The sequence below is a fragment of the Pleurodeles waltl genome, chromosome 9 (assembly GCF_031143425.1).
Source record: "Pleurodeles waltl isolate 20211129_DDA chromosome 9, aPleWal1.hap1.20221129, whole genome shotgun sequence".
Taxonomy (NCBI): Eukaryota; Metazoa; Chordata; class Amphibia; order Caudata; family Salamandridae; genus Pleurodeles; species Pleurodeles waltl.
In genome coordinates, this window is record NC_090448.1 from 523050895 (window position 1) to 523062417 (window position 11523).

Below are 11523 nucleotides of genomic sequence, written 5' to 3' on the forward strand. Positions count from 1 at the left end.
CAATGACACTTTCTGTCTGGACAAAAGTAGGCGCAATTCCTTCTTTATATTGTGCACCTTCAGAGGAGGGAGGCTCAACTGAGCTGTCACCGAGTCTATCTTGAAGCCCAGAAACTTGATCTGTTGAGACAGACGGAGACAAGACTTGGGTTGATTGATTATGAAACCCAGATCCTGAAGAAGCTGGATCGTCCAAGACAAGTGGACCTGAACGATAAGGGGGTCCTGAGCCATAATGATCAGGTCGTCGAGGTAAACTATCAGACGCACACCCCTTGCACGAAGGGATTCCACCACAGGCCTCATCACCTTGGTGAAGCACCAAGGAGCGGAGGCTAGCCCAAAAGGGAGTATTTGAAACTCGAAGCACTGGCCCTGCCAGAGAAACTGAAGGAAACGCCGGTGAGGCGGGAAAATAGGAACGCTTAGATAAGCGTCCTTTAGGTCTAGCCGCACTAACAAATCTGCTTCTTGCAGTATATCTCTGAGGAGATGGATTCCTTCCATCTTGAAATGTCGGTAGACCAGCCATGCGTTGAATTCCTTGAGATTTAGGACCAAACGCGATCCTCACCCTTTCTTGTCTACCAGAAATATGGGGCTTAGGAAACCCCTGGGATGGGGAACAGTTTGGAAAATAGCACCCTTCTTGAGGAGCGCTTGAACCTCCAAGTCTATGATGTCTCTATCGGGACAGGAAAAATGGGGAAGAGGAGGGGGAAATTGTTGATAAGGGGTCTGGTAAAATTCCAAGCTGAACCCTTGAACGGTCTGTAACAGCCAGGGGTCCCTGGATAATTTTTTCCACTCCGTCAAACAAGTTTGGACCCTGCCCCCAAGAACCACCTCGGAAGGGTGGATTATTCTCACCTGAATTGGTGCGATCCTGGGTATCTCCTTGCTGACCTCTGTATGAGTTCTTGCTGTACCGGCCCCTACCTCCTCGGGGACGCGATGGATAGAAGGTGGAGCTTGCTTGTTGCTCTTTGTAATATCCACGGCCCCTGGACAGGGCATCTCGTCTGGGGCCTTGATAATAGGAGCAGCCAGACGAGCGACCCTGCAGACGTCCGGCTCTCTTAAAAAGAGTCTCTCTGAAGACTTTTTTGAGCGACAGTTGGGCTTTATCCATGGTATTGAAGGTCGCAGCAAATTTGGCCAAGTCCTTAATGAAGGGGGCCCCGAACAGGAGTCCCTGGGCCACATGGGCCGCTTCAGTTGTGGCGAGTTCAGTGAGCTGAGGGTCAATTCTCATTAGGATAGAGCGCCTCCTTTCTGTCGATAAGGCCACATTGGCATTGCTTAGATGGGAAATGGCTCGCTGAGCCCACCCTACCAGGATGTCAGGATCGATAGGGGACTGAGACTCCTTGGCTACGTAAGCCATCTCCAAGATCTTTGCCAGAGGGCCCGAGAGGTCAAGGAGCTTGTCTTGGCAAGAGCGCCAAGCACGGTCTAGGCCCTTTTTGGGGTCCTTAGCCCATTTCTTTAAGAAGGTGACCATCGTAGGATCCACGTCTGGTGTATCCGTGACCTTACCCTCCAAGTCTGGGCGAGGGCACTCAGCGCGAAGCCTGGCCCTCACGTCCTTGTCGAAACCTGCTCTGATATGGTTTTGGAGGTATTCTGCCACCTCGGGCGGAGGAACCCAGCTTGAGGAGCGGGGGTGGACGATCTCCTCCGGGCTGAAGGTCAATACACGAGGGGCTTTGGGAGGTGGGGCTTTAGCGGTCTCCGACTTCTTGCGTTTGCTCGGGCCCAGCCGGACCCCGAGATCCTCCTCAGAATCAGACTCGGATGAAGGTTTGGAGGACGACTGGTCTGAATCTGAACCATAAGCGTCTTGCGCTTGAGAGGAGCTATAACCATGCTCCTTTTGAATGGAGGAGGCCAATTTCCTGAAAATGTCGGAGTGGGCCCAAGTCTTGGCTTTAGCCTTACCTTTGGAGGTAGAGGGCTGGTCAGATAACGCTTCATCCGAAGGCGCAATGTGGGGCAGCCAACCTTTTTGGCGCGCAAAGCTCTCAAAATGATGGGGGAGGGGCCCCAGAGCCTTCGCCAGTGCCTTATTTACCGAGAGCTGCACGGTATTGTCTAGCGCGCCCACCAAATTATCATCAAGAAAGGGGGGCTCACTCCCAAAATATTCCTCGTCCTCATAAGTATATGACTGGGCCATAGTATCTCTGTCACGTGGAACACGTGGATATTGGGTAGTACAAGACTACAACAACAACAAAAAACACTGCGTTAAAATAATTTAGAGTGTGGAGGGAGCCAACCTGCAGCACTCTAGGCAGCGCCTAATCTGATTTATCCAACCCTGGTCACAACGTGATGCCAGGGTGTCAGGGAGTGAGGAAGAGGCGTTCAGGCAAAAACTATAGGCAGCGATAGGTAAAATTGCTGGACAACCCTTGCAAAGGCTTCAGGAATCGTCGCTGGGAAGAACTAGGCACTCGCACCGTCTCGTTCTCTGATCGCACGTTTCATTCAAAAACGGGCGCCAGAAGAAACGAGCAAGCGCGGGTGCGCGTCTTGAGAGGGTGCGCAAGTGAGGAGAGAGAGCGTTCACACGTGCGCGTCAGGCCGCAGGTTAAACAACAGCTGAATCCGCCTCAACCTATGGAGAGTATCTCCGAGTCGGGAATGACCCGACACACTCCCGCTCCCACTCCACAGAAAAAATATGCAGCGCGACTAAACACAGCGCGAATAGCAACACCGTCAGAAGAAACAATGGTAAAGAGGTAAAGCACTTAACTGGCTGCGGAAGCAGCAAAAAAAGAGGAAGTTCTTTAGCCTCTTCGGTTTATATACTCTGTTCTCTATGGTTGTGTTGTATATACTATGAATGCTGGGATATGTTTTCTTTTAATAATATCTTCTCCTATTGGCTGCTGTGTGAAAATAAAGCATGGAAAGAGCAGTATAATCTGAGCCTCCGGTCCTGACATAGAATACAAGGGAATCAAATGACAGGCTGCTCCTGTTTGAAGTACATTTTTTACTGAGAATGCCAGACTTCATTCTCATATGGCTGAGAAAGATAATGCGCAATTACAGAACATATGCTCTCATTTTAGCTTATGGAGCACCTTCCATAACCTCTATGGGAAAGCCATGAGAAAACAGTTTTCTCTCAAGCATCATACATGCAGGGTAAAATCACATTAGAACACACCACAATTACTAAAATTAGTATGGTACCATCAACAAATTATTTATATTGTAACTAAAATGTATCACCCTTCATAAGTTCTCTTTTTTGTGACCCTCAAAACCTGCCATTCACTGCAATGCATTTTAATGGGGTACTATCTTATATATTGGTCCCGGGATGGCTGCCAGCACTTTCTGGTTGAAACGCCGACAGCCAGTCAAATCTCAACATGAGATCTATGCTTAGGCTCCACCCAGATATACAAATTTGGATTCACTTCATTTTCTCTGAAACTACTAAACAGATTTACACCAAATAACAAAATGTTTAATCTCCGGACTAAAAGCTACGTTTCTGCCAATTTTGGTGTAATTCTGTCCTGCAGTTCAGGCTTCAGGTATGTCTAAAGACTCTATGGCTATTAGCATTGGAAACACATTTTGTTTTACTCCCCTCCCCCCTTTTTCTCGGCCCGCTTCACGGATCACCCCGACACTTTCCATGTACAACAACACTCAACTTGACACTTGTTTTGGAAAACGTAGTTAAGATTCGTCAAACAGTGCCAAAAATATAGGCAGGTCAAAAACGCTTTTTCTAACAAAACTAGGTCCTAACTATAACTACCTACTGGCGACCGCTAGTAGGTTATATATATATATATATATATATATATATATACATATATATATATATATAAATATAAGAGAGTGGGTGTGAAAGTATTTGTCTGGGTATGAGAGTGTGTGTGAGAGGGTCTATGTGGGTGTGAGAATGAATGTCTGGGTGTGAGAGTAGGTGTGAGAGGGTACCTCTGGGTAAGACAGTGGGTATGAGAGTGTCCCTGTGAGTGTGTGTGTGAGAGTGCTAGCACAGGTGTTTTAAAACAAATTATTAATGAATATTTGTGTATTCTAAATCAGCGATTTGTGTAGAAAATATAATAACGTAGAAAAATAATGCACGCATTGGAAAATATGATTACGAAGAGTGGCCGGCAATGGTCACAAAGTGTACTTACTAATGAATTAATGTTGTGAAATGTTGTCTATATGTTTGGCTAATGTAGTAGTATGTCTTATTAAGGGGTGTGCATTATGCTCTAGTTTTATTAACTGTAGGCCTTAACGTAGCAAATGTTTTGGCCTAGTATGCCAGGCCTCATGTCAAAGCTGTATTTCTTAATGTTTAATAAATGGTTGTCCTTGAGACTTAAACTGTGATTTTCCATTTTGCATTATGTGCTCGCAGCTGAGAATTGTTTCTCATGAGAATCAACGGCTAGAAGATGCTGTTCTCGTTAATGTAACATTTTGTATGTAATGCGTGTGAGACTGACTTTCTCAGGAGTAGAACAATGGAGATTCTGACTGGAGTGGAAGCTGCAACAATATTGTTACCTGACAAGCCGGATGATGAGGACATTGCCAGAAAACCAATCAATGACATGTGAAAGGAGTAATAGTAGAATTCATAGATTTGTAGTTTTAGTTTTATTGGACAAGGTGTGAACCTGTGCTTAATTGACCAATAGCAATTTGGGAAGTAGTTTTAGTAGTTCTGATTTAACGACACCGCACGGGTGAAGACTTGCCATTTTATCTATTCTTTCGAAGGGTTTACCTCTATTCTTTCAAGTTGCCTAAAGACTTTGGGGGTTATTCTAACTTTGGAGGAGGTGTTAATCCGTCCCAAAAGTGACGGAAAAGTGACGTATTTACCACCAGCCGTATTACGAGTCCATTATATCCTATGGAACTCGTAATACGGCTGGTGGTATATCCGTCACTTTACCATCACTTTTGGGACGGATTAACACTCCTCCAAAGTTAGAATAACCCCCTTTTCTGAACTTTGATGCTGAATCCTGATGCCTTGCTGATCGACTGTTGTCCTGAGGACGAAGACTGACTCTGCTTGCTGATCCACATTAAGGAAAGGTATAATGAAATAGACTGTTGATTCTTATGCATATTTTCTTTTTCTTTCTAGGTATCAACTGCATTGTTTTGATAGAGCCATAGTTAGATGTTTTACCAAATTTGTGTTACTAAATTGTTTGCATGAAGACCAACTTTGATGCTGAATCCTGATGCCTTGCTGATCGACTGTTGTCCTGAGGACGAAGACTGACTCTGCTTGCTGATCCACATTAAGGAAAGGTATAATGAAATAGACTGTTGATTCTTATGCATATTTTCTTTTTCTTTCTAGGTATCAACTGCATTGTTTTGATAGAGCCATAGTTAGATGTTTTACCAAATTTGTGTTACTAAATTGTTTGCATGAAGACCAACATGCTGATGCTAATCTGGTGTTAGTTAAGGATCCTCACTAATGAAATCATGCTAACAGGGATTAATGCTTGATTAATTTTGCTGCTAAACTTATGTACCTGATTACTTTGACGCAGTTGACTTTGTTACTGATTTGCACCGTAACCTTTGAAAGTGTTGTAGTTCAAGCTTTGATTAGATTACGTTTCTTCCGCCGTTTCATACAGCCAATGTTGTTTCTGTATGTGTTTCATTTGATTTTGATATTAATCTACATGACCTTAGTGTTGTTAATATAGGGAAATAAATATTCTAATTACTACTAAAGGGTATGGTTATTCATAACTGAAAGGTCATGGTGCGTGACAATTACTGACTCCATTGATTATTACTGTTATAGATTGCTGATAATTATTGATTATTGTGTATTGATTATTGGTTATGTATTGGAGCAAGAACATCTTAATTATGAATCAAAAGGTTCATCGACCTATTCACGTCCCCTTGTGCGTTTACTTATTAAGGTCAGACGCGCTAACAGATATGGTAGCAGAGGTAATGGTTAGTCTCCTTAAGAGCTTATCATAGACATCCAGTACAGAGTAACAAGTGTTAAAAGAGATGGTAAGAGAGGCTGAGAGTTTGTCTCCTTAAAAACTCATCATAGACGTACGGTACAGAGTAACAGGTGTTAACAGTGTTGGTAAAAAGAGGTGAAGGTTTGTCTCCCTAGGAGCCTGCTATAGGTGTTCCCAGAGATGGTAGCAGCTTGATGAGTTGGTCCTTTGAGAGTTCATATTATTGAGATTTGGATTTTGGGGGGCGTGGCCAGCTACCGGGAGATGGCGCAAGCTTGATCTCCCGGCTCCGGAGGGACCGCTAGAATTTGGACCAAAAAGCGTGCCATCTTCGGGTGCCTCATCGACCGAGGGCGACCGCTGGCCTGGGGAAGACCCCCGGATGCCGCCTGGCCGCCGTCCTTGATCCGGGATGCGCGGGGAGCCAGAATCGGCCTGTCGGCTCTGGGGCGGACCTGTGGCCTACCTTGCCCCGACAAGCCGGGGCCTCGAGTGGCGCCGGGAGCCGCGGTGTGGTCGGTACGGCTGGAGAAGCGGCCCCGGCCAAGTAAGCCCTGGTGCCGCGGGCTGAAGTGGTGAGGCCTCCCCGTGAGGAGCGGGGGTAGAGCCGAGCGGCACTCGGCCCCTGGAGCAGCGAACGAAACCAGAAGCGGCCGGCGGAGGAGACGCGAGGCCAGCCTCTCATCCGACCGGAGCAGAGCACTGGAGACAACAGAAAACAACGCAGAGCAGCTGCGGGGGCCAACGTGATGACCCCCCGAGGGGGCACAAGTAAAGCAAGAAAATTATTGAAAGGAAAAAGAAAAAAAAAAAAAGAGAAAAGAAAAGAAAGGAAAGAAAAAGGGGGGAAGGAAAAAAAAAGAAGAAAAAAAAAGAAAGCAACAAGTGATAAAAGGACACTACAGAAGGGTATGGGCAGAACCCCAAAAACTTTAAAAAAAAAAAAAGAATACAGAAAACAAGAGAAAAAATAAAAACTGCCCAACATAGAGTGAACGGCTGGCCCGTAGCCCCCGCAGGGACTATTATCGGAGCAGCCGAAGTCAGAACCCAGTAAACGAGCAGTGGATGTGGACCCCACTGGTACCGCACTGGTACCGCGCTGACGGGCCCAGCCTGACGCCAATCTGGGGGACTAATCCTGAGCCCACGCTTGCTGTGACGCTGGAGCGCGGGAGTAAGTTGGCCTGAGTGGTGGCTCGGGCCTGCGCCTAGAGGTGCAGTCCTCCCCGCCTGACCTGACCGATGCCCCCCAAGGCCCGTCACAAAAAGAAAATCATGGACACTGCACCTCCACCGGCGTGTAAGGAAATGGAAGAACAGCCCCATCTGCAATCCAACATACAGGAAACCCTGGACAAAATTTTGGGGACGATTGAAGACACAAAGACAACGCTACAACACGACATCAACCAAGTAGCAGTCGAAGTGGACCTCCTAAGGGCAGACCACCATAAACTGGCGGACAGGGTCAAGGAAACGGAATCCACATTGGCAATTGTTGGACCGAAACAGAAGGATCTAGCGGCAGAGGTGACCTCCCTGGCTGCTAGAGTAACACGCTTAGAACAAAGGGCCGAGGACGCGGAGGGCAGAAACAGGAGGAACAATGTGCGAGTAGTGGGCCTTCCTGAGGGAGCCGAAGGGACCAACTTGGTGGACTTTCTGGAGTACTTCGCTGGTCTAGCTAGCCTGGCGGGAACTGTAGCTACAAGTTTGAACAAGTTGCAATGTTGCGTGATTTTCTGGGCTACCTGCAGGTGAGTAGGCGCCCGGGGCTGGGGGAGTTGGGTTTTACAGTTATTAGTTAGCTTGGCTAAGTGGTTGGCGATACACGATGGTAGGAAATGTTTGAACATGAGCGGGGATAGGGTGGTAACCTGGGGGAACCAAGGACACTATCATCAAATTACTGTATTAAGATGGCAGAATATAATTTTATAACATGGAATGTCAGGGGGATGAGCACACCTGCCAAAAGGCACAGAGTCCTCACCTACTTGAAGAGAAGAGGGGTGCAGGTGGCAATGCTGCAAGAGACCCACTTGATAGCTGGGGAGGTTGAGAAACTGAGGCGCAGATGGAGGGGACAGGTGTTTGCCACAGAGTACTCGGCCTACGCGAGGGGTGCACTGATATGGGTCAGGGCCGGGGTCCCACTGACAGTAGACTCATCCAACATAGATCGAGAGGGTAGGTTTGTGGTGTTAGAAGGAAGACTACATGGTATTCCAGTTGTCATGAGTTGCATTTATGCTCCCACTCAGAACCAGGTCCCCTTCCTGACCAATCTATCGAGCCACCTAACCCGCCAATGCGCAGGAGAATTGCTAGTGGGGGGGGACTTTAATGCAATACTGGACATTAACATGGACAGATCGACCCCACCGCTACAGGGCGCAGCGTCCACTAGAATAGCCAAACAGCTCTGTGAATGGTTGGACTCCTGGGGGCTGGTGGATGTTTGGCGGGAACAACACCCAAGCGACAGCAACTACTCCTATTACTCAGGTCTCCACTGGCTACATACAAGAATTGACAGAATAACATGTACCACGGGCCTGGCACGTTATGTGACCCACGCAGAGTACCTGGGCCGCACACTATCAGACCATAACCCCTTACTGGTGACACTAAGGGGGTCATTCTGACCCTGGCGGTCATTGACCGCCAGGGCCAACGACCACGGAAGCACTGCCAACAAGCTGGCGGTGCTTCCTGGCCAATTCTGACCGCGGCGGTAAAGCCGCGGTCAGAAAAGGGAAACCTGGCCAAAGGAAGCAAGCAGCGCCGCCATGAGGATTCCGACCCCCTTCCCGCCAGCCTGTTCCTGGCGGTTTACACCGCCAGGAAGAGGCTGGAGGGAACGGGTGTCGTGGGGCCCCTGGAGGCCCCTGCACTGCCCATGCCACTGGCATGGGCAGTGCAGGGGCCCCCTAACAGGGCCCCAGCAAGATTTTCAGTGTCTGCTTTGCAGACACTGAAAATCGCGACGGGTGCCACTGCACCCGTCGCACCCCAGCAACTCCGCCGGCTCCATTCGGAGCCGGCTTCATCGTTGCTGGGTCTTTCCCGCTTGGCCGGCGGGCGGCCTTTTGGCGGTCACCCGCCGGCCCAGCGGGAAAGTCAGAATGACCGCTGCGGTCATTTGACCGCGGTGCGGTCTTCTGGCGGTCTCCGCCCGGCGGGCGGCACCCGCCGGGGTCGGAATGACCCCCTAAGTATCTTAGGGGATAGACCCCCAATACCAACATGGAGACTGTCCCCAGCGGCGTTGGAAGATCAGGCATATAGAGAAGCCCTTCGGGCCCACTTGACAGAACACACCAAGATTAACAGCGGATCTACTGCGTCTAGGGCCATAGAATGGGAAACGCTTAAAGTGGTGAGAAGGGTTTTTTGCCTAGGCCAGTCGGTGGGGGTGAAACGCACACTCGAGAGGGAACTGATCTCCTCAGAGAAGAAAATACATGAATGGGAAGTGAGACGGGATCCTGGAACCCAAGAGAACGAGGAATATCAACGTGCCCGTAGAGAACATTCTCAGTTAGAGGAACAGCTTAGGTGCCATAGCACACAAAAATACCTGACATCAGTGCAATCAGAGGAAGGTAGATCGGGAAGGCTTCTAGCCTGGCTGGTGCGCCCAGGCGGAGGGGGAGAACCCATCAAAAGTGTGCGAGATAAAGAGGGAATTCACAGGCGTAGCCCAGGCCCAATCAATGAGGCTTTTAAGGGATATGACATGCACTTGTATAGGAAACCCCAAGACCTGGGGGTTGAAACCTTTCGAGATTTCCTGCAGCGAATCGCCCTCCTGACCTTAGACCCAGAAGGGAGAGATGAGCTAGGGGGACCAGTAACAGCGGAGGAGATAAGCGAGGCCATACTACAATTAGCTCCCGGAAAGACCCCCGGCACCGATGGCCTCCCAATGGACTTTTACAAAAAATATAGGACATTGTTAGTGGCCCAACTGGCTAAGGTATACGCGGAGGCTTTGCGACGAGGAGAGCTGCCAGTCACAATGCGGGAGGCCTTGGTGGTGCCGCTACCCAAAACAAAAAACAGGGAGGCACCAGTGACCGACTTACGCCCTTTATCAATGCTGAACAGCAATTTTAAGATCCTCAGTAAGATCATGGCTAACAGATTACTCCCCTGAATGACCACACTAGTGCACGCGGACCAAAATGGTTTCGTTCCTGGCCACAGCACATCGCTGAACCTGAGGCGGATCTTTGCTATTTTACACATGCCAGCTGCAGAGAAACCCCCCACAGGGGCCCTCTTAGCAGTAGACTTCGAAAAGGCCTTTGACTCCATCAGGTGGGATTACCTCAGGGCTGTGATGCTAGAGATGGGACTGGGAGAAAATTGGGTGAAGTGGGTGGACCTGTTGTATGCCTCCCCGCTAGCTAGGGTGAAGACGGGCAAAACAGTATCTGATTCATACCCGGTATATCGAGGAACTAGGCAGGGATGCCCCCTATCCCCGCTACTATTTGCCCTGGCAATCGAACCCCTAGCGGCCAAACTACGACAGGACGGAGTCGGCAAAGGAATTATCTGAGCCCAAACGAACATATTATTTCCCTATATGCAGACGACATCTTGGTGTACTTAAGAGATGGACCCAGTGGACTCCCCTGGGTGTTAAAGAACTTAGACGACTTCGGGGAACTATCGGGACTGCGTCTTAATCGAGGCAAAACATTCGTATTCCCCATAATGCCAAACAGCGTATGCCCCAAAACATTCCCCAGAGATGTGAATTGGGCCCCGCGAACTTTTAAATATCTGGGGATCCAGATATTCCACGAGCTGGCCGACCTCCGGGATGGCAACTTGGGTGACGCACTCCGGTCACTGCGCACCTCAGTTGGGTTCTGGCGATCACTAAAACTGACAACAATGGCTAGAGTGGCATTGTCTAAAATGGTGATGCTGCCCCGTCTCCTATACTTCTTTGCTAACGTACCGCTATGGATCCCCCCGGCATGGTTTTGAGAACTGAGCGCACTGCTCCGGGAATTGATATGGGATGTAGGTTGTAGGCGCTCAGCACTGTCGACTATGTGCAGACCGACACAAGATGGGGGCCTGGGGGCTCACGACTTTGAGGCATATTACTTGGCGTCCCAGCTGCAGTGGGTGGCGGGCTGGATGGTGGGCAGGGGACAGCTGGACCTAGTTAACTCCCAGGGCTCATTGGACATATACCGAATAATAGCGCGTATGATAGGGAAGAAGCTTTCCCCCCTCGGGGACAATTTAATGACTAGCACTGCGTCAGCATGCTGAAAAAGGTGTATGAGTAGGACTGGAGTTTGCATGCCCTACTCTCCGGCGCTGCCACTCACGGTCATGGTGGTGGAGCCGAAGAGTACCAGACCAGGGGGACGAGAGTTGGGCACATGGACGGATGCGGGAGTGACGACGGTAGGGGAACTCTATAGGGAAGGTAAACTACAGAGCTTCACCGAATTGGTGGGAAAAGGGATCC

At 49.1% G+C, this 11523-nt stretch overlaps 1 protein-coding gene across 1 annotated transcript; it reads left to right on the forward strand.

The window, feature by feature from the left end:
- The first annotated feature begins 10182 nt into the window (after positions 1 to 10182).
- LOC138259697 (uncharacterized) lies at positions 10183 to 10590 on the forward strand. The gene has a single exon (XM_069207590.1). The coding sequence runs from the start codon at positions 10183 to 10185 to the stop codon at positions 10588 to 10590; it is 408 nt and encodes a 135-aa protein (XP_069063691.1).
- Positions 10591 to 11523: the final 933 nt, after the last annotated feature.

Excerpts from the sequence above, each read along its gene's own strand:
- LOC138259697 (XM_069207590.1), top strand. The coding sequence starts at position 10,183 with ATGACCACACTAGTGCACGCGGACCAAAATGGTTTCGTTCCTGGCCAC.